General features: G+C 36.7%; 1 protein-coding gene across 9 annotated transcripts in view; it reads left to right on the top strand.

Moving 5' to 3' along the window:
* Myo81F (Myosin 81F) overlaps positions 1-27,963 on the top strand; it is a 2,624,640-nt gene that overhangs the window by 1,752,766 nt on the left and 843,911 nt on the right. For 8 of the 9 annotated variants that reach the window (XM_070995759.1, XM_070995757.1, XM_070995758.1 and 5 more), the window contains one exon: positions 21,465-21,708. The exons of the other annotated variant lie outside the window; for it this stretch is intronic. In XM_070995759.1, the coding sequence (XP_070851860.1) occupies positions 21,465-21,708 (244 nt within the window). The remainder of the gene's footprint in view (positions 1-21,464; positions 21,709-27,963) is intronic. 9 annotated transcript variants of the gene reach the window in all.

Genomic DNA, 27,963 nt, shown 5'->3' with positions numbered 1-27,963 from the left:
CGACTATCAGATACCCGTTACTCAAAGGGAAATGGAGATATGCAAGCAGCTAAGCGAGATTAAAATGCGCCACCTACCGGCGGTAGACAGATCTAAGCGTTATGGGCGTTAGAGTGGGCGTGGAAAATTTATTTTTGGATCAATCGATAGGTATTGACGACACCAATACATTTCAGTTAAAATTTTTTATCTAGCATGCAAATTGTGGGCGTCACAGGTTTTCGCGGTTTGTGGGCGTTTAAGTGGGCGTGGCAAACTTTTTTTTAGGTCAATCGATAGCTATTGATGAGACCAATAAATTTCAGTTAAAATTTTCTATCTAGCATCAAAACTGTAGGAGCTACAGTTTTGGGCGGCTTGTGGGCGTTAGAGTGGGCGTGGCAGTCTACTGGAACAAACTTGCGCTGCGTAAGAAGCTCAGGAATCTGTACGCCAAATCTCAATAGCCTAGCTCTCATAGTTTCCGAGATCTCAGCGTTCATCCGGACAGACAGACGGACAGACGGACAGACGGACAGACGGACATGGCTAGATCGACTCGGCTAGTGACCCTGATCAAGAATATATATACTTTATGGGGTCGGAAACGCTTCCTTCTGCCTGTTACATACTTTCCGACGAATCTAGTATACCCTTTTACTCTACGAGTAACGGGTATAATGACCACTATTGTTTTAAATGGGCTTTGATTTCTGCCTTGAAAATTGTTAACAGACCGCAAAGATGTTCGCCATATAATATTGATATATCGCTGGAGATAATTCGTATAAGTGATGAAATAATATTAGATTTCACAGGGTTGACTTTCCCCCTTGAAATAAAATGTATAAAAAATTTTTTAAAGAAGAATACTCATATGAGTTTAAACGTATTCGGATATAATGAAGAGACGAGGGAAATAATTGGACCACTTTTTCAATCGGAAGTGGAAAAGCCTCTTCATATCAAGGTGATGTTTTTGGAAGAAGGTGGAAATGGACATTACATGTACATTAAAAATATTTCAAGGTAAATTCTTTTATTCATTTTTATCTCTTTTAAGCAATTAAATAATTTGTATATATTTCTTTTTCAAAGACTAATGACTGCTCAGAGAGGAAATCAGAAGAGGGCGCAATATTTCTGCAATGTGTGTTTAAATTTTTCCAAAACTGAGGAAGCTGCATTGAAACACAAAACGCTCTGCAGTAAAAAGGTCTCAAAGATGCCACACCCCCAGAGTAATACATTGGAATTTACCCAGGTTCAACATCAGCTTCAAGTTCCATTCGTTGTCTACGCGGATTTTGAATGCATTCTGGAACCGAAAAATCTTGAAGTGAGCCCTAAATTATTTAATATTAATGAACATATTCCAATGTCATATGCGTATTATATAAAGTGTGCTTTTGATTCTAGACTAGATAAATTTGTTTTAGAAACAGGAAAAAATTCGGGAGTAAGTTTTGTAGATTCATTGATAAAAAATCTAACTAAATTGAGTGATGACTACTTAAATAAAATAGTTCCCATGAGAATGACTTTGGATGACCAGAAAATATTTGATAATTCATTGAATTGTTCTATTTGTCAGAAAGATTTAGGGACTGATAGGGTTAGAGATCATTGTCATTTCACAGGTCGCTTTAGAGGTGCAGCCCACTCTAAGTGTAACTTGGATTATAAAGTTAACAAATTCATACCAGTATTTTTTCATAATTTTTCAAAATACGACTGTCATTTGTTTATTCAAGAGTTGGGAAAGATTCCCGGTGAAATTTCCGTAATACCAATAAATAAGGAAAACTATATTTCTGTCTCAAAGAAAATAAAAAGTTTAAGTGGAAATAGTTTTGAAATTCGTTTTCTCGATACATATAGATTTATGCCATCAAGTTTAGATTCCCTAGCTTCTAATTTAGTTGACGATCAATTGAACACTGTAAAATCGTTTTTCAGTAATGATATAGAATTTCGACTAATGCGTAAGAAGGGTGTATTTCCCTATGAATATTTAGATTCCGCCAGTAGACTCGAGGAAACTTCCCTCCCACCAAGGGAAGCATTCTATAGTAATTTAACGGAAAGGGAATGCTCTCAGGAAGATTATGATCAAGCTCTTAAAGTTTGGTCGCATTTCTCTTGTTCCACTCTTAAAGATTATTTAGAATTATATTTAAAAACAGATGTATTTCTTTTAACCGACATTTTTGAAAACTTCCGAAAAATTTGTATGCAAATTTATTCACTTGACCCAGCTCAGTATTTTACGACACCAGGTCTATCTTGGGAGGCAATGTTGAAATCTACAAATATTCAACTTGAATTGCTGACAGTTATAGATATGTATAGATTTATTCAAAGTAGCATTCGAGGTGGTTTAGTTCAATGTTGTCATAGATATACAAAAGCAAATAACAAATATTTGTCAGATTATGATTCCTCGAAGGAGTCACAACCTTTACCATATAAAGATTTTAAGTGGATGTCTACCACAGACATAGACAATTTTGATATTAATAATATTCCAATCGATAGCAAATACAGTTATTTTTTGGAAGTGGACTTAATATATCCATACCGTTTACATGATCTTCATAATGATCTTCCATTTTGTCCGTCAAATTGTCTGGCCTCAAAAGAGGATAAGGTAAAAAAATTAATTGCTGACCTGGGAAATAAGAAAAATTATGTAATACATTATCGGAATTTGCAACAATGTATACAGAATGGGTTAGTATTGAAAAAGATCCATAGAGGTGTTCAGTTTTTACAAAAGCCTTGGTTAAAGAATTACATTGATCTAAACACTTTACATAGACAAAATGCAAAAAATAAATTTGAAAAAGATTTTTTTAAATTAATGAATAATTCTGTTTACGGAAAAACAATGGAAGATCCCGAGCGCAGGGTCGATATTAAGCTTATTAGTTCATGGGAAGCTCCGGATAACTCCAAGACTGGACGAAAAGCACATTGTGCCAAAACTTTAATTTTTAAAATCCAATTTTCATAGTGCAACTAAAATTAATGATAATTTCTATGCAATTCAAATGAAAAGATTGTCCGTTCTATTTAATAAGCCAATGTATTTAGGATTTGCAGTATTAGACTTATCGAAATGGAAAATGTACGATTTTCACTATCAATATATGAAGCCAAAGTTTCAGGAAAAGTTACACTTAAATTATATGGATACTGATTCATTTATCTTTACAATAAAAACTGAAGATTTTTATAAAGATATTCGTAATGATCTTGACGCAAAATTTGATACATCGGACTATTCAGATGAAAGAATTAATCTATATAACTTTAAAAGAGTTAACAAAAAAAGTTTAGGGTTTTTTAAAGATGAGCTTAACGGTAAACTCATGACAGAATTTGTAGGTCTGTGCTCAAAGGTTTACTGTTATAGAATAGATCAAGTTAAATCTTCACATAATAAAGCAAAGGGAGTGAGTTCACGAAATCTTACAATCGAAGACTATAAAAACGTTTTATTAACTGGGGCCTCACTATATGGTAATAGAACAATGTTTAGATCAAAAGCACATAAAATAACTACAGTTAAAGTAAATAAAAAAATTCTTTGTGGCAAAGATAACAAAAGAAAACGTAATGTTAATGAAACACAATTTTTAGAGTTAAGTAATGAAGACCATGGTACGACATCAATAAAACATCAGAGATTAATTGAAAAAGATATTTTAGAAAATGTTGAATGGCTAGAATCAAATTCATTTTGCTTGGGTGAGATGATGCAAAAAAATAATTATGTGAACGATGGAGAATCATTAGATAGCCTTAAATTTCAAAAGGAACATATTGAAAAAGAACTATTTTATAAATCAGTTGAATTGGAGATGTTTTATTATGATCGAGACTTTGGAAAATATAAATGAAAATGATTTTGAGTTTGTAAAAAGTATTTTTATTATATTTAATTTTAATTTAAAACATTGTACAAAAATATTAATATTAAACTTAATATAAGATAAGATAATATGTAAATAAAAATTAATTAAATAAATCATTTATTATACTACAAAATGTCTTCCTTGTTTATCCAGCTAGTCTTTGAAAACCCAAGCCACTTAACCAAAACTTTATTTCCTTTTCGCCTTACAATTTTTTCAACTAGGTATGTGTGGGGAAATCGTGTTTTTTTCAGTTCTTCTTTATAGAATCCGCCCTGAATCGGGCTACCATCTAAATCTTCAAGTAAGTATGTTTTAGGGTATGTATTCTTCACCTTTCTAATTTTAAAGATTTCAGTTGTATAGTTCGGTGTATACCCTTTCTCAAAGACATGTTTGTATTTACTGATACGAACGTGGTCCCCCTTACGGAATTTACTTGCAACAAATATTTTCAGGTGATTATACGATGTTTGTAATATTTGTTTTTCATTGGAAGAATTGACTTTACTTGGACTCATTTTTATTGTTCTATGCTCTCTATTATTATATTTATTAATTAATTGTTTATACATATCTATCCACTTATATTTTCCATTGAAACTAAATTCACGCCACATTAACTCTTTAAGAGTTCTATTGAAACGTTCAACTATTGATGCTTTTAGAGTACTCAAGGTTGAATAATGATTTATCCTATAACTTTTCATTAATACCTTAAATTTGGAATTAAAGAATTCAGTGCCATCATCAGTTTGCAGGTTTCTTGGTGTTCCATGACCCGATTTAAATATTCTCTCCATGGCTTGGGAAACATCATTTGCATTTTTTGATTTTAATGCCTCACCCCAAGCATATTTCGAAAATGTGTCTATAACAGTCAACAAGTATCGGTACCCATCATTAGATTTTGAAAAGGCACCCATTTCAACCAAATCTGCTTGCCACAGATCGTTTATACCCCTTGTAATCACTCGTCTTCGTTGAAAGTTTTTTCGAGATGGTCCGTGCAACTCATTTACGATTTCTCGCTTAATCATATTCTTCTAATAGGCTGAAAAGCGACACCTTCTAACTCAATTGTGGTTTTTTTTCGGTAATGATATCGGTTTTGTTACATATTTAAATATATAGTCCTCAATGGTTTTAATCTTTTCCAGAATTTTGGCAAAAATTTGGTCAGCGCTGTCTGCCCTCTTACTATTCAATTCAATTTTATTTTCTAAGCTTGAAATTTTTGTGAGTCGTCGATTAACATTTTGAGTTATAATTTTTCTTAAATCTTCTCTCAACTTTCCGAGGATCTCATCAGTATATTGTTTCGTTGCTAGATCATTGTTGTCTAAAGGCTTAGATCCGTTTTTGATACGTTTATTTTGAGCATTTAGATTACCGTCCTCATCGATGAATAATCGCTCAGTAGAATTAACACGTCTTTTCAAATTTTCTGATCGTTCCTTATCAACAGAAAAATGTCCAAACTTGTCGACAGACATGATGTTTATAAATGTAAAACATATTTGTCCTTCCTATTTATACCCATTAAAATATAATCCTTTCTTCACGCAATTCCTCTAATATTGAAAAAATTTCGTTATTGTGGCTGGTGTTACCCGCTCCTTTTGATGCTACTAAAATTTCCAATCGTTCTACTAACTTATTTACATCATTCCAATATACATAGTTTGGATTTGATTTCTGAAGAGTCATGTAACCAAAGCCTGTTTTTGAGCGAAGTGGAGTAGACGTTGTAGGACTGAAATCTTTGTCTATCAACTTCTTAATAATATGGCTATATTTGTATGCTCGTGTACCCTTGATTCTGTTATTAGGTTTAAAGCCTACTCTATGTATATTCGTTTCTAAAATAATTTTTTTATACATTTTCAAGTCTTGATCATCATAGTTTTCAGGTTTACTAAGAAAAATTAGAGAGTACAGACCAGGAGTCAGATCACAACTCATTCCACTAGAAAATGTTATTTTATTATTTTTAATTTTTAATTCTTTATCTCCCAAAGTTAATGAATTGTTTGCGCTTTTTTTTAGGTCCATAACCCTTATCCAACACATTTCCTCTGGTCAAATTACTGATATTAAAATCATAATTATAACTAGTGTTATTATCTTCTAGCTCTGCATCCACACCCATATCGGCCTCTCCTGTATACATTGGTAAAGGTGTTGTCCCTTCTTCTTCACTTTTTTCCTTTTTCTCTTCTTCTATATCTTCCTCTATATTCGTTTGTGAAAAGAATTGATTATAGGAATCACTATCATCGAAAGACCTTGGTGGAGTTATGTTTCGATTAGACTGCGGATCTTTCTCATTAGTTGTAAAGTAGAAATCGTCAACCTCTCTCTCATCATCATCGTATTTCTTAATTTGCTTCATTTCACGCTTTACTTTTATACTATCTTTTACATTAGAAATCTTTTGTTTTTTATTTTCCTTAACAAGTTCATGTAAGGGTTCAGTAATAGGTTTAAAAGTTTCCTCCAATTGTAAATTCGTATGATTTTTGACTTGTTTGAGATCATCGAATTTTCGCTTCAAAGCAAATCTAGCTTTGGTTAACTGTGACAAAATATTCATTGTAGTATATTATTCAAACTTTATAGGTGAAAGATTTAAAATTTCCGAAATTCATGTAGTCACTCCTCAGTTACTAAACAAATACTGTTTAGGGAACGCCAAGATCTGTAATATTTATATATCATTTCCGAATAAAAAAAAAAGATTCGATACATTTTCTTCATTATATTTTAAAAAGTGTATTTATTGTTATATTCTTAAAATCTCAATCTTTTAATGATTACTGACTTATTTCTAAATACAAATTGTCATTACTTTTATAAATATTAAATTTTCCATCAACCATTTCATTGATGATATCATCTTGAAGAGAGGTGTACCTTTCCGGCATGTACAGAATGTATGTATTTTGTATGTTTACTACCTGTTTAGCAGTTGTTCAGTACTTGTATCGTAGTTGCTTACTACTTGTTTTAGCTGGTTATTAGCTGTTATTAGATGGTTATTATCTGTTTAGTAGCTGTTAACTAGTTGTTTACTAGTTGTTATAAGCTGGTCACCAGCTGTTTTGAGCTGTTATGAGCAGTTATAGGCTTTTTTTGTTAAGAATGATCAAAAATTCTTGTCCTCTAGATGACGTTCGATGTGAAGTAGAAACTTAGACTGTGAATTTGAACGCGTACAGGTCCACTTTTTATACCATACAGAGTTCACACATACACGTACCCATACATTGATTTTCAACCCCCCAAATGTAAATTAACCATTTAAATATACCGGTCTTGACTCCACATTTTCTACGAAAGAAAGTAGAAAAGCGAGTCACAGGTGTCCACAGTTGTATGTATCAAAGTCTTGAACTCTATCGTAGTTGTATTGTATTCTATGTCCCAAGTATTTCACAACTTCTCTAGGTGGCTGAAGATTTCCAAAACTGTCGAAATAATGTATATTATTTTTATTTTTATTATATGCAACCCAATGTGTACCAATTGATCGGGAATTATCTAAGTTTACTATACCACACTCCCTACTTTTTGGTGCTTCTGGGAGTAGATCTCTCATAAACACCCCTCTAAAATGTGGGATATATTTCCTAGCAAAATGTATAATGTCGATATTTGATAGTGGTCTATTGGGTAGCAGAGAAATTAGTTTTTTCGGTTCTTAATTCCTTTCCCCTTACTATAGGGCTTAAGAAAGAAACCATAACCCATTCAATAGGGCTTGAGATATAATCCTTCTCCTACAGCAACACTTTCAATTTTCCTATTGTGACGTTTTTTCTCCTCCATATCTTCCTTAGCCATTCTCGCATTGTTAATTGTTTTTGCAATTGCTGCACTACCACTTGCTAAACTACCAAGAGCGCTGAGGGCTGTCAAGATCGGCACGATTGGTAGAAAACCTCCAATTTTGGGTACATTAATTACACGAGGTACTTTAACATTTTTCTTAGAACCCATTGATTGATGAATTGATTTACGTGCAACTTTAATTGCACTCATAATGTCTAATGGTTTTTGTTTTTTTAATGTCTTAGTAGCAGCATTAATTACAGTCGAAAGGTTTGTCTTCTTCATTTTATTCTTCAATATCTTTTTCCTTCCTTTCTTTTCCGTTTTATTCAATCCCATACCAAATTTTTTCTTGGCTTTCATTATATTTGTAACAAAGTATGCTGCTGCTCTGTCACCAAGACTGCTATCTGGTGCCTTGACACGCGACCAGGCTTTGTCAATTAATATGGAGTCTGCCCTATGTCGTTCACTCAATGCCTTGTTTTGAGAATATGCGATATCGTGCTCTTTGCAAGCTTCATCCAATGGGTTTATTCCTTGATCACCACGTTCCAACCGTTTCTGTAACTTTGTACCCGGTCCACAAAAATTATATCCCGGAATATGGGCTTCAAACGGTAATGTATTAATTAGCTTATCGACAAGACCACCACCGTGTTTACAATTAAAAATACGACTGATGCGATTATAAAAACGTTTCCCCATTTTATTGATGTTTAATCATCAAAGATTTCTCATTGAATGAGGTACATTAGGTTAAAAGATGCGTTTAATAAGTCAGAAACAAAAAATTGTAGTTAGAAATATTAACGATGAAAACGAGAAAAATCTACCGCCACGACATAGTGCTCTCTTACCGAACACAATAAGGGCTCTAATTGTTGGGCCTTCGAATTGTGGTAAAACTAATATTATGTTAAGTCTAATAGAGAGTCCTAATGGATTAAAATTCGAAAATGTTTATATATTTTCAAAAAGTTTATATCAACCTAAATATGAGTACTTGGAGAAATTAATCAAACCTATTAAAAGAATGGGATATCATACATTCTCCCATAATGAGGGTGTACTAGACCCCAGTGAAGCTAAAAACAATTCCATTATGGTATTCGATGACGTAGCTTGTGAAAAACAAGATAACATAAGATCTTATTTTTGTATGGGTCGACATAAAAATATCGACTCTTTTTATTTATGTCAAACGTATAGTCATATACCTAAACATCTGATTCGTGACAATGCCAACTTTATTATAATGTTTAAGCAAGATGATTTAAATATGCGGCATATATATCGGGACCATATTAACACTGATATGAATTATGAAACATTTGTGAAAATTTGTCAAAAATGTTGGGAGGACAAGCACGGATTCCTATTAATTAGCAAGGATAACGAAATGGATAACGGAAGATACAGAAAAGGATTTGATCAATTTTTATGATTTAAGGAGTAATTTCAATATAAAGCTTGGTTAGATACTTACAATCCCACAGTTTATCAAGAGATTTCAATATGTCTAGATCACTTGCATTATCCTTGAATGGAAATAGTTCCATTATAAATACAAACTTTTTTCCACCTATCGAATTGAATGGTCGATATGAGTGCGCTCTTATCGATTTTAATATGTATAATTCGATTCCAAATATTGGTGAAAAAAATAACCTCTTCCACATCGGTGACAAGGTTATTACAATTCCAACTGGATCATATGAATTGAATGATATCACCGATTTCATTTACAATAAACTAAAAGACTATAACCTGGTAAATACATTTAAAATTCAAAGTAATAATAATACACTTCAAGTTGAAATAACTACCATGCGAGAGTCAGTTTACTTTAATAAGGAAAGATCGGTTGGACAGCTGTTTGGTTTCCATCAAAAAGTACTAGAACCACATCCTACAAAAACCTATCGATCAGATCAGACCGTGAACATATTAAAAATTAATACAATTCGTTTGGAATGTAATATAATCAGCGGTTCATATGTAGATAATACACCGAATCATACATTACATGAGTTTGGCATTAATGTTCCGCCTGGGTATAAAATGACAGTGACACCACATAACCTAATTTATTTACCAATCAACTGTGACGAAATAAGCACACTATCTATACGCATAGTTGATCAAAACGGTGATTTGGTGAATTTACGTGGTGAAAACGTTTCGATTCGCATGCACATTCGGTTAATAGAATGATTATTTATAATAAAAGACGTAGCTTAAGTCCTCAGCCAAGCATTACTAATTGTAAAGCTATAGAAAGAGGATCAAAAGTAAAAAGAAGCTCACTTACTTTGAAAAATAAACTATTTTTAAAGTCGTTAGGCTTGAAGCTTCGAGTATAATATAAAAGGTGGAAAGGAAAAGCATGAACGAAATTTTAAATGTTCGAGAAAAGGTTTACTCAGATGAGAGTATTTCGAAGAAAGAGTTTCATACTTATTCATCGTATAATCAAACATTTAAGCCAAACGATGAAATTCGAATTACTATTCAAAATCAAGACTTGTACGTGCTTCCTCACGAAAGTTACCTTAATTTTCAAGGAATTATTAGAAAAGATTCACCGAATGGACCTACAACTGAAAATGTTACCACTTTTTTTAAAAATAATTGTATGGCTTACTTTTTGGATGAAATAAAGTACGAAATAAATGGATGTGAGATTGATAAAACACGAGTTGTCGGTATGACTACAACGCTAAAAAATGGGCGGGGGCCATTAATATGCTAATTGTCCCAGAACCCGTCTTTCCCTACTACTTAGAGGGCTTGATGAAAATTATAAACAAATAACTAGACTCTATTATTGGCCTAATTTATAAAAAAAGCTTAGAGAGTTTATAAAGAATTGCACAATCTGCAATCAAATTAAATACAACAGACACCCAGTACAGATTCCTATCGGTCAAGCACCTATTCCAGAAAGAGAAGGTGAAAGTTTGTATTCATTACTTGTATAGATTCCTATTCGAAATATTTGGTCGTAAAAAAAATCCCCAACAAACTAAATATAGAAAATAAAGTTTCAGAAATTTTACAACCATTTCCATTAGCCAAATCTTTGATGATCGATAACGAACCAAGTTTTTCTTCATCCCAACCTAAATCCAGAACCTGGACATAGTACGTTCAACGGACAAATAGAAAGGGCACACTCTACCTTTACAGAAACTGATCGCTGCGTTAAAGGCGAGCTTAATTTGATTGATTATCCCAAAAATCTAATTAGAGCAGCACAAAAATATAATTTATTAATTCACTCAGTAACCAACCAACGACCTTTTGATATATTATATAATAAAATCAAACATGATTAAATTCCTAAGTTATTGCACCAAGCTCAAGAGAAAACATTGCATTTCCACAGTAAAGATAGACAAAATAAGAACTACCACGTAGGAGATGTAATTAACGAAAAGAAAAACGGGAAAAGAAACAAGCTTAACTCTAGATATAAAAAACAAGTAGTAAAGGAAAATCTCCAAAATAAAGTTATTATAAATAACAGAAACCCTACGATTCATAAAGATAATATTAAATAATTTGTTTCAAATTACAGATAATGATATCAATAATGTACTTATTATTGCTGGTAGCTAAAACACAATCCGAAATTTTGGATAACACGAACCATGATTTCTTTCTTTACAAGGTTTCCATTGATGTACTTATTATTGAATCATACGCAGATTTTCATTTCGTCAATACCTTTCGATTGACCCCAAAAAAAATTTGCCACGCCTACCCATAGTGCCTAAATCTGTCTACCGCGCACATAACCATATATTGAGATCGCGGGTAGGTGGCGCATTTCAATCTCGCTTTACTGCTTGCATATCTCCACTTCCCTTTGGTCCCTTTCGCTGAGTAACGGGTATCTGAAAGTCGAGGTACTCGACTATAGCGTTCTCCCTTGTTTTTTCTGAACCAGAAATATAGTTTTCCTTATTTATTGGTATGAGGGAAATTTCACCGGGAATGTTTCCTAAGTCTTGAATAAATAAATGACAGTCGTTTTTCGAAAATTATGAAAACCTACTGGTATAAATTTGTTTATTTTATAATCAAATTACATGTAGAGTGGGCAGACCCTTTAAAGCGACCTGTGAAATGACAATGATCTCTAACTTTATCAGTTCCTAAAACTTTTTGATAAATAGAACAATTCAATAAATTATCAAACTTTTTTGGTCATCTAAAGTCATTCTTATAGGAACTATTTAATGTAAATAATCATCATTCAATCTAGTTAAATTTTTATACCCGTTACTCGTAGAGTACAAGGGTATACTAGATTCATCGGAATGTATGAAACAGGCATAAGGAAGCGTTTCCGACCCCATAAGGTATTTATATTTGTTCGTACCTAAGGGTGCTCAACATGACCAGCACCCAACAAATCAAGCAGTAGCCAAGTTGCGAACAGTACCAGGCGCTCAGTAGCACTCACTGCAGATGAGAATTGCTGATCAGCATATTATATGTCTCACTAACTCACCGTTTCACCGGCTCAGCGGCACATTGACCCGCCAATGCAGTCAGCACATTTTGCTGTGTCAGCCGAGTCAACTATGCCACTGCTACCGTAATCAAAATTCCCTGACCTACTTTAGAATAAAGCTTATTTCACTAATCATTACACTAAGCTTCCGTGTTCCAAGTAGTATATAAACATGTATCAAATGAAGAACAAATCAGTTATCAACGCAACTCATAACTCCGCAGCTCTCCTTTCTACCTCCGGGAATAGGGCTCGTAATACACCATGTCAATTATCAGCTACCCTACGCTAGCTTAACCTCAACGCAGTTCCCGCATCGCCTAAGATCCGACATCGAAGTAACCATCATTACCATTGCCGCGACACGATCGTCTTGCGAGTGTCTTCTTCGGTTACGCACAAACAACATTCTTGATCGGGGTCACTAGCCGAGTCGAACGCTTCCTTTTGCCTGATTTTTTACTCTACGAGTAACGGGTATAATCCATTTTAACGACAGGGGACTCAGAAGAAGCTATCGTGGTGGTATTCTTACAAGAAAATAAGTCAATAACCTTAAATTCTAAACAAAAATACAACGGAACAACTTCACAAATAAAAAAAAAGCTGTAGTCTGGGCCTTCAAAAATCCGCGAAATGATTTCTGTGGAGTAAATGGCATAGAAATACAAATTAACCGTAAGTTTTTATCATTCACAATTATCGATATACAGTTTTCAAATATTTCTTTGCAAAATGTAAACATTGGAGGAATTCGAAACGAAACATATAAAATATAACGGTTATTTTTCTAATATTTGGTATCCTTTGGCATCCAAGACAGTATTCAGGCGACGAGGCATAGATTGAATAAGTTGATTTAAGTCATAATACTCAGGTATTTTCTTCCATTCCTCTTGAATCGCTTTGATTAATGCATTTTTATTGGTGGGTCCGCGTTTAGCCAATTTCTTCTTTAGCAAAGCCCACAAATTTTCGATGGTGTTCACGTCAGGACTCTGGGCAGGAGCGTCAATTACTTTGCTGCAGTTATACATCAGCCAGTTCCTGCTAATCCACGTTTTGGGCTTGGGGTCGTTGGCTCGATAAAGCTTGTACTGAAGCTTATTTTGGTTTTGAAAGTTGATGAAGCCAAAATCAATGACGCTCTTGGTCAATTATTTTTTCAAAATGTCCAAATAAAATTCTTTGGTTGTCGTTAAAAATTGGGAGTTCTCCGACGCCCTTGGATGAAATACATCCCCAAACCATTACGGATAGCTTTCCAAACTTCACTGTTGGTATGATATTCTTCTGTTTAAAGACTATGTTGGTCTTTCTCCAAACCTTGCTGGGTCCATCATAATAGTATAACATTATTTTGGTCTCATCACAAAAATGACTTCATTCCAGTACTCCGCCGGCCTGTTAACATTAGCAATAAAACATTTTAGCTGCCTATCGATGTTAATAGCAGAAAGCATAGGTTTCTTTCTGGCTACATGGGAAGAGTTTTTGTGTGTCTTTATAACTTTTCTGATGGTCTCGTGGCTCACTGTTCTATTTCAATCATTTTTTAAGTCCAGGGCCAACTGCCTAAGTGTAGTTTGCGGGTTTATTTTTAATATTTTTCACTTGTGCACTTGTCAATAGTTAAATCGTAATGATCACGGGAGATAAGAACATAACAAAAACGAACGTGTTCATTTTTCTCGAAATGTAGTTACCGCCTAATTTGTTTTCTGTCTCTCTTTAGCTTCTGTTTACATTTTGCAAAGAATTAATTGACTACTGATTACTATCCCACTTTTTGTTTTTGTTGTTTTTTTCTTAGTTGCATGCTAAAATATGTTTTGTTTTTTATTTTTAATTGTAGATATTAAGCACCTTAACCATAATATAAAAGAAAAAATTAAGTAACTCCTTTAAAATGAATTTTCATGACATTTTTCCTTTTGCAAAGAATTATTTGACAAACTGTAAATCCAAATGTAGAAATGAAAAGATAATATTCTTTCAAAAACAACAAAGGTTGTAGCCGATGCATTTACTCCGTTTAAGATAAATAATATAGCAAAAAGTTATTTAGAACAAACAGAACAATAAAACTCAGATCAAACTATAAGCACACATGTAATTTTTGAAGTGTATTTATCTAATATGTTAATCTAGCTACGATCTCTGCGTTAAATTTCAAGTCATCTCTGCCATGTAATACACCACTCTGGCCACGAAGGCTATTATACGACGTACGAATAAAAGAGTTCACGTTTGGTAACGCGAGAAGACGGCTGTTTTTGCTTCACTAACTAAACTTAAACCTCGACTCCAATCAGTCTCATGTGGCTTAGGAAAACGCTCATGCTGCATCCAATTTAAAATATTAAAAATAATCGCATTAATCAGACCGCTTAAAGTGAAGCATGGACGTTGTTATGTTACGATATCTTTGTTACGTAATTTGTGTTGCGCTGCTTGCCGTTCACCTAACGCGCCACGCACACTCGCATCCGCAAACACGGCAGCACACCCCGACGTCAGAAACAACAAGCCTGATGCCGGAGAGCACGAGTACCTGGTGACAGGAGGAGTACCTCAAGGCTCAGTCCTGGGCCCGATACTGTGGAACGTCATGTACGACGGGATCCTAAGGCAGGTACTACCCGAAGGATGCACAGTTGTGGGATTTGCGGACGACATAGCGCTGGTAACGGTAGCGAAAACCCTCGATGAGATCACGGATAGATGCAGCCTCTCGATAGACACCCTTATGTGCTGGCTCACAGACAACGCGTTAGCAGTCTCCGAGCACAAAACGGAGGCAGTGCTCATAAGCAGCAGGAAGACTGTGGAGAAGGCCACAATACGAGTCGGATCAACTCTAATAGAAACAAGCGCCTCAATCAAGTATCTTGGAGTACTGATCGACCACAGGTTATCGTTTAAGACGCACCTATCGTATGCCGCAGCCAAAGCATCCAGATCGACTGCAGCCATCTCAAGGATGATGGCCAATACTCGAGGACCAAAGCAGCACAGCAGAAGGATTATAGCGACAGTGGTGACATCTATCATAATGTACGCCGCGCCCATATGGGCCGAGGCTATGAAGACCGCATCATACAGCCGCCAGTGCAAAGCTGTCTACAGACGCTGCGCACTGCGCATCACAAGCAGCTTCTGCACGGTATCTGAGGAAGCCGCGCTAGTGGTAGCCGGTACTATACCGATAGACCTGCTGGCGGCAGAACGAAGAACTGGGAGCAGAGGAAGCAGGACCCAACGCGGTAACACGATCGAGGCATGGCAAATGAGGTGGAACAATGCGACCACAGGGCGGTGGACGCACAGGCTAATTCCCAGTCTAACCCCCTGGCTGCAGAGGCGACACGGACAGGTAGACTTCTACCTCACGCAGATGATCTCCGGGCACGGATGCTTTAAGGAATACCTGCATAGGTTTAAGCACGAGCCAAACCCCTACTGCGACCACTGCGGCACAGGAAGCATCGAAGACGCGGAGCACGCGCTATTCATCTGCCCCCTATACGATAGGAACCGAGCCGAAGCTGAAACGACAATCGTATGTAACCTGACAGCGGACAACGTGATCAGCTGCATGCTGGAAAATCAAAGCAAGTGGGACGCGATAGCCAACATGGCCGCTGGCATCCTGAAGGATCTTAGGCGTCGAGAACGGAGTCGACGCATGGAGTTATAAGGACGAGCGGCAACCTGACCGCCATCCGTCCCGCGAAGTATAGCTTTGCGGCAGTCCCGCGGGATCGGAACTTTTTCTACCTCTTCTCTTCTTCTACCACTTATATTCTTGTATATATTAAAGCTTATTTAATAAAAAAAAAAAAAAAAAAAAAAAACCCCGACGTCATCGTTGGAAGGCGCGGGTTGCTCAGAAGATCCGTTTCACCCTACGCTGTTCCCAGTCAGCTACGCCAACTACATTCCTGAACGCGGAGCCGACCCTTCATCGCCTCGTCAATAACATCATCTTAAGCCTGAAAAACGTTTGCCGGATTACGTAACGCGGCAACGGTAAGACCACGCCACCAGTGCCAACTACGACAAAGCGCTCACCCCAATGAGTTTCCATTGTTCTCATTCTGACGGCAATTCAGTGCTTTCGGCTTAAGAAGTCCATTGTACATGCATAAATTCACTAAGGCTGTCAATACCAGCCACCAAGCAACGCATCAATTTCGAACTGGTTCTTTCGAAAACCACAGCGTTGCCAAATTCTTGGCTACATAAGTTGGCAGAACACGTTCATACTCAAACATCGAAGCTCTGATTTATAAAATTAGTCACACACATAATAAAGGCGATTTTGAACCGATCCACAATAACCATGTGTCCCACGACACTAGAATCATTAAAACAAAGGCGATCTAATATATTTTTCGCATGGGAACCGCAGTCGTCAAGGACGAAAAGACGGAGGAGCCCCAAGTCGTCCAAGTCCCTGACGCCGTCCAAACTCAAGTGTTGGCTAACCATTGTAGAGGCCTATTTCAAACAAATCATGGCCATTCAAACCGAAATCGAGGCGCTCGACTCAACCGAGGAACATGTGAACTACCGCGCCGAGCTGGAAGATCTATTTATCGCTGTAAGGGTGACCATAAATCTTAGAGACGCTATTAAAGCGCGGGTAAAACTCGTCTGTAAAGTCGCCGACTACTGGAACTTCATTACTTCGTTCCAGGAAGTAGTAGACCAGCAGGAATCGCTATTACCGACCGAGAAATTTAACCATCTCACAGACTGTCTCAGAGGCGCAGCCCTTGAAACCATTAAGGCGTTTCAGGTCACCACAGAGAACTATAGTAAGGCTTACTTAGCCTAAAGAGCTGGTACGATAACCCGACCATCGTATATCTGGATAACATTGCGTCACAATTCAACTTGCCAACTATAGTTATTGAAAGTAGTGAAAGTAGACAACGTGCCAGCGTTGTTTAACTCATAGCGATCGTGAGGATCCGAAGTGCAGATAGCTCAAGCTATGCTGATTGCCATCGTCATGAAAAATGTGGATAAGGGATCCCAACTGCTTTGGAATGAATATGTTACGTTCGCAACACTTCCCTCTTGGAATGCTCCACGGATGGGGCACAGCTTCTGGCAGGGATCACGGGATTTTTAGATGTTTGCGACTCCAAGGCACGACCCCGGCTCAACGCCTTCAAGCTGCCCAGACTAAATTATTGTGCGCAATCTGCCTTGGAAGTAAGTGCAGATTACGCTCACGGCTGCTTTACACCATGCTTCAGTTCAACCCGTCGGGACAGGAATCAAGAAATCCCAGGCGGCCAACTCCGATTCACGCGCCACCTCCGCATCATGTCGCTGAAGCCATCACTCACGCACACGTGGATACCCACTACGACCAAATCATTCTGGCTACAGCCATAATACTGGTACAGGACGATGTGGGGAACTACGTGCCAGGACGGGCCCTACTGAACTCGTGATCGCAAATCAACTTTATCTCCGAACTATGTCAAGTCGCGATTCGGTGAAGCAGAATTTCTGATCGAATGCTGTATAACCTCCAGGATCGCCTATCAACCTGCCAGAAAATACTCCGCAGGTCGATCAGAGATTTTCAAGTTGGGTCCACATCTCCCAATGCTGGCGTATTGGCGCACTGGCAATCAAGGCCATGCCCTCGAAGTCAATTCAATCAATCTGAGCTTGGAACTTTTATGGCGCATAGAAGATATTTCCACTACGGACACTTACTCCAGCACAATACAAAACATTCGAACGTTTTTTAAGCCGAAACCCAAACCTTCAAGCTGAGTACTCAAGGTTCACGGAAGAGCATGTGCGTTTGGGACACATGGAGTTAGTAACTTGCCCTCTTCTCAACGAACCTCCTCTACTTTATACGTCAACGAATCTAAGAGTAGTCCTTGACGCCTGGTGCCCAACAAGCTCCTACAAATCTCAACCCATTTTTTTTCTACTCGAAATAATGCTCAGGACTCATCGTTATGTTATAACTGCCGATGTAATCAAAATGTACCAACAGGTACTGATCGACCCGGCGCATCGCACATTTCAGTATATCTTATGGAGAAGCCATAACGACTTAACACCGTTACTTAAAGCACCGCATCAGCGACGTATCTACCAATTCGCAGCTTGCCTCAGATCGCAAGGTCACATAAAATTTTTGCTGAAGCGGTAACATCATGTTTTTATGTGGACGAATTGAGAAAGATTCAGTCATCGCTATCCTCAAAGCCTGCAAGATGGATCTTGCAAAATGGAACTCTAACCAACAGGACTTCGTTAATGATCCAACGGTCAAGGATCTAAATCTCGACAAGTACGCGACGACAAGCACAATGGGGCTACAGTAGGATCAACCAGAAGACAGCTTTAAGTTCCCTTTCAACCGCAGTGCAACTCCGTTAGGGACCACAAAGCGACCCGTTCTTTCGATATCCCCATCCTTCTTCGATCTGCTGGGACTCATCTTGCCTATCATTATGGTGGCGAAAATCCTTCTATAGGAAATTTGGCTACTTAAACTACAATATGATGAATCAGTCCCAATGGCACTCCAACAAGCATAGCTATCGTTCTTGTCTTCGCTGCAGCACGTGGATTCTCTGCTTATCCCGCGTTTGGCTGCCCAATTTGGCTGCTTAAACTACAATGGGATGAATCATTCCCAATGACACTCCAAGAAGAATAGGTATCGTTCTTGTCATGTCTGCAGCAATTGGATTCTCTGCTTATTCCACGTGTTTTCTTGCAGCCCCATACAAATGAGGTACAACTTCACGTCTCCAGCGACGCCTCAATAAGGAGATATGGATGTTGCATTTATGCAAGAACATTGCATTCTGATGGCCATGGTGAAGTTCATTTAATCACCACAAGGTCACGTGTGGCACCAACGAAAAAAAAGATGCTGCCGCACCTCGAGCTCAGATAAGATCCGATTTTCTTAAACACTTGCCCGATACCTTTCTGTGGACAGATTCACAATTGGTAATCCATTGGGTTCGACAACATTCTGCTACTCTTTCCACCTTTGGCAGCAACCGAATATCCGACATTCAAGAATTTTTGCCAGACTGGCTGGATTCGTTCCAGCACTGTGCAATCCAGCTGACTTAGTCTCCAGAGGATGTAAACTTTCAGAACTCACCAATTCAGCCTGGTTCCACGGACCTAAGTTTCTGTCAAATCCGCAGACATTATGGCCTCCTGATGTCCACGGCAATCTGGACATGGAAGTTGTAACTTCAGAAAAATGGGAATCAGCATTCCCGGTGCAATGAAATATTGTCTTGGAAGCCCTTCGCAACATGGAATCACATCAATCTGGCCTAAGGCTGGCAGCTAAGGCAAATCCTTCAGAGTTATGAGATGCGTTGATAACTGATTTATTCTTCACTCGATACATGATTATATACTACTTGGAACACGGAAGCTTAGTGTAACGATTAGTGAAATAAGCTATATTCTAAAGTAGGTCAGGGAATTATGATTATGGTGCAGTTGGCTCGGCTAAGACTGCAACATGAGCTGACTGCATTGGCGCGTCAGTGTGCCGTTGAGTCGGTGAGACGGTGAGTTTGTGAGATTATAATATTCTGATCAGCATATTCTCATATGGAGTGGGTGCTACTGAGTGCCTGGTACTGACACTGCAACGTGCTGACTGCATTGGCGGGTCAGTGTGCCGTTGAGTCGGTGAGACGGCGAGTTAGTGCGACATATAATATGCTGATCCGCAGTTCTCATATGCAGTGGGTGCTACTAAGCGCCTGGTACTGTTCCCAACTTGGCTACTTCTTGATTTGTTGGGTGCTGGTCATGTTGAGCACCTTTGGGTACGAACAAATAATGTGCCGTCCATTACGTAACCCACCTACACCTAAGAAACTACCTCGCTGGTCCGAAGGTCCTGGTGGTACTGATGCGGTTAGAATTTTTGATCGTGAACCTAAGTTGCTGCAACAAGTTATGGGCGACCTCCCAGTCGATGGGCTTACTGTCAAGACCATTTGCTCGGTGTCGGATAGACTTCTGCGGACCGGTGCACACCTATCTACGTGATTGAAGCAAATTGCCCGTTAAAAGCTACATCGCAATTTTTGTTGTCTTCGCCGGGAAGGCCGCTCACATTGAGATCGTCTCAGAACTATCAAATATAGAGAATTGAGATTTCACATTTACATTCCGTAGCCTTGTACGCAGTGCATGGTTGTTTCGCGAGTATGCCACGCTCACACACAAATCGCCCAAACCTGTGGCGCCCATAATTTTTATGCAAGAAAAAAATGTTTAACTGAAATGTATTATTCTCGCCAATACCTATCGATTGAGCTAACAAAAAATTGCCACGCCCCCTTTAACGCCCACAAATCAATCGACAGGTATTTATGAGAACAATACAATGCAGTTTAAATTTGTATTCTAGCATTAAAACTGTAGGAGCCACCGTTTTGGGCGGTTTGTGGACCTTAGAGTGGGCGTGGCACACTGACAAAACAAACTTGCGCTGCGCAGGAATCTCTAGAATCTGCATGACAAGTCCCAGTACTGCAGCTCTTATAGTTTCCGAGATCACAGCGTACATACGGACATACGGACAGGGCTAGATCGCCTCGTCTAGTGATCCTGATCAAGAATAAAAATACTTAATGTGGTCGGAATCAGTTCCTTCTACCTGTTACATACTTTTCGATGATTCTAGAATACCCTTTTACTCTACGAGTAACGGGTATAAATACTATTATTTAAATATAATAAGGACAGTAGATTGTAACCAGCATATTGATACTTAGAATAAGTTGGAAGCACTAACCAACGACCGTCAGTGGAAAGAGAACTTCCAATGAAAAAAGACAAATAAACGGAAATCATTAAAACTATCTCTAGGAATAGCGTAAGATTTCCATTTTATTCTGATCGTACCTTTTAAGTCTTTATAATATGGGTGTTAGATGGGATCCCTCCCGAAACTTAAACTTCCTGCTCATATTTAACTACGATTGTGAAAGCTTCAAGTCGATAGCTATAAAGCTGCGTTAGGCTCGTGATATCGATCAAGATTATGCATATATACTTTATATGATCGCTTTCGACTCTTCACTCCGTTACACACAACCTTATCATGGTTATTAAAAGAAAAACAAATTTAAGCTCACATCCATTACACCTTCTTTTGTTTAAATTTTCAGATTAATACAAGAGGAAATAACCGTGCTGGCTCATATATCAGATAGTGCTCAAAATTTACCAAAGCCATTTGACAAAGATATTAACTCTAAAAAGAGTTCAACTGAATCTTTAATCCAACAAGACAGCGTTGACTTGGATAATATATTCGCATTTTTAGGTGAATCAGACACAACAATTGGCCATCCACTTATTGAAGAAATAAATGATGAAATGAATAATTTGGTTAAAGATCTCGACGATGAGGTAAGTTAAACAAAACCAAAATCAATGAAAAAGAAAGCGCTTTAGTCGAGTGCCACGACTATCACGTACCCATTACTCAGGTAACCAGTGCTACTTATTTACTAATGGTCCGTTTTAATAATTTTTTGCACTTAAAAATGTTTAAGGATACGAACGCCACATTGACCATTAGGCACGGTCTGGTCACTTGACAATGCCCATTGTCAAATTAATTGCACTCTCTACTAAAGTAAACCTACCCCCTCAGTACATCACCCCTATAGACTCTAAGTCAACTTTAAGAAGCCATTAAAAGCCTTCCAACATTATTGAAACTCGTTGGCACTTTGCATTTATTGAAAGCTTGTAGGGGGTGGCCGGCAGTCGACGATGGATTTTTCGACTGGACTGCTCAAAATTTTATTATAAAGGGGCCGTTTCTTTGTGTTTTTGAAACGATTTCTTTTTATGAACATTTTGGTATATATTAAATCTTGGAGTCTGTGTCCTTTTGGTACTGCGGATACTTAACTGTGAAAAATGTGATAAATAGATTAAGTGTATTACAGTTTTGACAATTGCACAGCTGCATTGCCTGCAGCGTAGTTGGCTTACTTATTTAGTCGCTATAGAGATTAATAGACACGAACGATATTCTCTTCCTTAAATATTATCCGGAAGATCCATAACTCTTTTACAATAGAACGAAGACCCGTGTTGGCAGGCTAGGATTCGAATCCAACAACTACTGGCTCAGCTGTAAATAGGTAGACGAGGAGAAGAACTTTGGGCTCCTCCTGTGTTTCTCCCCAATGCACAATTTTGAACGTTTCTGTATCCTAGGTAAATACACTCTTCCGAATTGCAAAGCCATACAAGGCATACACATTACAACATACTTCGCTTCCCTTAAACGACTATTTAGGTCGAGAAATGTTGACATAATTTGTATTAACAAGGTTCCCTAGGTGCTGTAATTTGGTGGACTAGAAGACACTTATCCTCAACCGTACCTATCTATGGTTCGATTTGAATAATTTCGCATGTGTTGTATCAATCGATAAGTACTGAATAAGCCTGTACATTTCTGTTAAAATTGGTATTTTAGCATCAAAGCTATGGTGGTTTGTGAGCGGTAAAACGGACATTGAACTTTGCTGAATCAAACTTGAGCTCCGCAAGAATCCTTGGAGTCTACATTCTTCATCCTAAATATTAACGTGGGAGTTTTTTTTAGTTAAATCGATAGGTATTTACTGTTCACGTCAAAAGGGTGAGTTATGTCTGAAGGCAGTGTCATGCTGCAGTTTTATCCAGATGTCCGCATCTCGCTCGCTCGCACTTGCACAAATTTAAAGTACAATCGCTATTTTATTATGAAGACCGCATAATAAATTTAAGTCTGCTGGACAGCTTATACAAAAAAGTAGAAAAAAGAAATCGATTGCTCGGAGACCGAACAAGGTCCTTTTGGATTCAGAAAAAAGAAATGCTACAGACTACTTTGAGTTGGTTTAATAAGGTTATCTTGATTTCCTTTCTTCGGTCAGAACAAAAAGTTGACAAACTTAGGAATGGAAGTTACGTTTACTAAAAATGTGAGGTCCTTGCGCATCGCAAAAACGTCAAAATAAAAAATTTTTTGTTTTTGCATTAAGTTATTATGATTAAAAAACTAACATTTCAGAAGGTCAGCTCATTTGATTACGTTTCCTCCAGTTTCCTCCCAAGTAGACAAAATTAAAGACCGTAACTTTTAACAAAAATTCGAAATTCTATGATATTAATAATTATCGTTTTTTGTCCATCCCTGCGTCAGTATGACCATATTTTACTAATCTTCCTCTTTCGTATTAATTTATTAATTGAATAATAATTTCTTGGGCCCACGCTAAACTATTTCCGGTCAACAGATTTTCTCAAAATTAAATCCAGCTTAGTAAAATCTTCTCCAAACGCTCCCCTGTGATCGTATATTTATACGAATTTCTTATGGTTCCAAAATTATATTCTACCCAGTTTCCTTTGACTTAATTCTGTATTTAAGATCCACATTTTTTAATTGACCAAAATTAATTAAACATAAATTATATTCCGTCATGACAACATTAGTAGTTTTCTCGGGGATAATCTCTTAAGGCCGACTTTCCGGGACCAATATTAAAAGGAAATTTGAGTATAAGGCCCGTCGTAAAAGTGTTCCACTTTAATTCAAAAACTAGTGCCAAAGCTTATTCCACAGTTTCAAGAAATTCCAAAAAAAAATTTCCTTTTATACAAGGGTAGTTCTAAAACAAAAAAGGCTGTGATCTGTGTTTAAAAACGAACCGTATATGTCGATGCTTCCTACAAACAACGGTAAATGATCTTTCAGCATAAATCCAAGACAAGCAGTCGAATTGTTTTGCATCTGGCTATTCACTTGGTAATAGCACAAGCCCCCACAACGGATTCAGTTATCAATATCGGCATCGTACGTTGTTTCATCCAACACTTCTACCAAGACTTCGACCTAACTCGAAGCTCCTGTGCCAATGTCCACCTTAATCGCACGCAGAATTTCATTCTTTTCATCGAAAGTCTTCTAAGCGCCTGAAACTCCCAAACGCGTAAAAAAAAATTCATCCGACTATTTGGCTCCTTATCCCAATTTTCCTTCCAATGTCGAGTCTGCAAAAAAATTCATCCTCTACGGAAATACTACAGTTATCTGAGCCAAGAAACGGATAAAGGCATAAAATTTCTTCAATACTGCAAAAATTGGTCGGCCCACAATCATTGAGAATGATCTGAACGTAGCGACCAAAGCTGCTACAGACGGACAGACAGACTGACATGGCAGTTTATTTACCCTTGCAAGTCGATCCTATGGGAGCAATCAATAAACAGGGCTTTTCATTTTATAGATAATTAAATAATAATTACAGAAATATTGCGATAAAGTAAAATTTAAATTTACTAGCGCGTTTTGCCGAAATCTAACTATTATGGTTTTGTTGCTATTATTCTGACAAATGTCTTGCGATTCCTCTTTTGGCAGCTTTATTATATGGAAGTACTATTTTTATAAAAGATTTTCGTATTACTAAAATATTTAAAAATAGCTTTATACTGCCGTAGAAGAGAATATGATAAAATATAACTATGCTACAATTATATTCATATAATTTTTTCCATTATTTTCCGATCGATCCAATGAAAGTTGTATGACATACTCGTCCGATTTTTAAAAAATGTAATTCAAAATTGTGAAACATAAAAAAAACAAGGAAGAGCGCTATAGTCGAGTACTTCGACTATCGGATACCCGTTACTCAGCTAAAGGGACCAAAGGGAAATGGAGATATGCAAGCAGCAAAGCGAGTTTTATACGTTTAATACGCCACCTACCCGAGATCTCAATATATGGTAGACATATTTAAGCGTCATGGGCGTTAAAGTGGGCGTAGCAAACCTGTTTTTTAGTCAACCGATAGGTATCGACGATACTAATATTTTCAGCTAAAATTTGTTTCTACAATGAACATTGTAGGCGCCATTGTGGGCGTAAGAGTGGGCGTGGCAAACTTTTTTTGGACCAATCGATAGGTATTGACGAGACTAATACATACAAGAAGCTCAGGAACCTGCATGCCAAATCCCAATAGCCTAGCTCTTATAGTTTCCGAGATCTCAACGTTCATACGGACAGACGGACATGGCTAGATCGACTCGGCAGGGGATCCTGATCAAGAACGTATATACTTTATGGGATCGGAAACGCTTCCTTCTGCCTGTTACATACTTTCCGACGAATCTAGTATACCCTTTTACTCTACGAGTAACGGGTATTAAAACTACGTTACACAAAAAAAACAGCACTATCGCAGTATAAATATGTATGTAAAATAAGTTTGTCACTGGTAATATTTCTTAAAAAATATATTTTATTGTTTAATCATACTTGGTGTTAAACCTTTTATTTCTTATCACTTATACAAGACACTTATTTATAACTTTCGAACTGATCGCGGTCTCGGACAAAATAGGACTGCCTCCTAATTCTAAAACTTTATCTAATGAACCTCGGCCAGAAGCTTTTCTTTCTTAAGGTTCCAGAACATTAATTTTTGTTTAGAATAAAAGATTATGCTGAAACTGTCGCATCTCGTTGTGAAATGAAATTATGCTGACCGATGCAATTTGATTGAAAATCGGAACGCAATATGATTTGAACTTAGATCGCAATACTGTGGGCTTCGAACGGAAACTTGTGCTTACTTTACGATTGGTTTATTTATCTTAGCAGGACGGTCAAGCGCGGCCCTCGAAGTAAATGGAAAAGGCAAAGGCAGAATCTTAAGCAAAGGCAAAGGCAATGTCGCTGTGGTTGAATTCGAAAATTTGTTTATAAATTCCATAAGTGGAACTGTTTCACGGGTTGGATAACTCTCCGCCTTCTAAAATGGATCGTCCCGATTCAATATGAAATTCATTTAATTGATCTATTAATTCTGTTAAAAAATTTTCTTGGCTAACAGATTTTTCTGGTTCTGGCCGTTGGTTTTTGGTTACAAATAATAAAGAATTTTTGTATTTCATAATAAGTAAAAAAATCAAATACATAATAATAAAAAAATTAATAATATAAAGGTAAGTGATATTTTAGTATTATTAATTTTAATGAAAGGATTTAAAATGTTGATATTATCTAAAGAATGTTCTGAGTTATTTGATAATATGTAATCGGATATTTCATAATTTTTGAAGTGGTTCGTAGTTAAATAGTTAGGAATGTTGTTTTCCAAATTGGTATATGAAATATTATTAATTTCGGTTGTACTATTAAATGTTATCAAAAATGAACCGTTTAAATGGGAGTTGTTAACAATATTGTTACCATTTATAAAAAGGGCACCATCTTGTATGATGTCTATTTTTTTATTTTTTCTCTTTTTTTTTAAAATTTTTTTACAAGTGGATTTCTTACCTTTTAATAAGCGGGTAAAACAAGTTTTTTTATTACTTAAAGTGCAATAATTATTAAACAGTTCGTTCTTAAAGTTAGACATTTCATAAAACAAATTTGCGCATTTTGCGACTTGATTGCTTAATACTAGTTTTCCATCGATTTGGGAAATCGCTCTAGCGTGATAAATTTCGCATCTGTTTTTTATTATTGGGTAATTTATATTAATTATTAAAAGTTCATTATGCTGTGCGATTTTAAAAACAGAGATGTCCATTAAGTCAGCAATAGTTATTGGTTTTTGTTCATGTTTTAATATTTCCATGATGTCATCATTGTTTAATATTTTGGTATTAAAAACGTCAATATTTGCTAGTGTGATTGTGTCAACTAAATTTTGCAGATCAAATGTTAATAAAAGTAAGCGATGTTTTCGCAGTGGTAAATCTTGATCAATAAAAACGTTTATAAAATCATCAGAAAGAGATTCTATTTCTTTGCACAGTTTGGAATTGATAAAATTAATTCGATTACTTCTAGGTCATATTTAATTTCCCATTGTGACCTTTTATTAGTATCCCTTTTTATATTTTCTGATTTCAATTTTATTATTTCTTTATAAAAACTTTAGTTAGTTACGTGGAATAATTCTGCGTACGAATCGTACGTCAATACGTCTTTATTGTCCTTGAATAAAAGATACTCGGGACTTGTATAGTCAATTATTTCTGATTTTGTTAATAAAACAAGGTGTAGTATGAGCATCTGATAAAACATTTTCTGGACAAGGTAAAAAAAGCTAACATAAATTTCTCTTTCGTGATTTACTTTATCTTTTCTGTTTTCATTATGTGTTTCTAACATTTTCTCTTGTGTATTTTTTAAAATTAAAGGAATGTTATCGTGCTCTATTTTATTATATAGTACGTCAAAAGGTTTTTGGTTCGTTGCAGAATGAATGCTTTGATTATATTCTTGAGCGGCTCTTGTTACTATTTGGAAATAGTCGGTTAAATTAAATTCTTCTTTAATGCATCGAGCTAATTCTGTTAGTGTCGAATGTGCCCTTTCAACTTGTCTGTTTGAGGTACTGTTAAACCACGCCTTTGTGCTACAGATTTAAATTGGGCCGAAGTAAAGCTTGGTTCATTATCGGTCATTATTACTTTGGCTTGAGGAAATTGTTGAAGAAGTTCCATTACTTTGTTTTCGATATTTAATTTTTTTTATATTTCTTTTACTACTAAAAATTTTGAGTAAGCGTCAATGCAAGTTATGAAAGTAAGTCTTTGCGCGTAATATATGTCGATGTGTAAATTTTCGCCTTC

This window comes from Drosophila suzukii, chromosome 3 (assembly GCF_043229965.1).
Source record: "Drosophila suzukii chromosome 3, CBGP_Dsuzu_IsoJpt1.0, whole genome shotgun sequence".
NCBI classification, from domain to species: domain Eukaryota; kingdom Metazoa; phylum Arthropoda; class Insecta; order Diptera; family Drosophilidae; genus Drosophila; species Drosophila suzukii.
The sequence above is the reverse complement of the archived record's forward strand: the minus strand, read 5'-3'. Positions and strand labels throughout refer to the sequence as shown.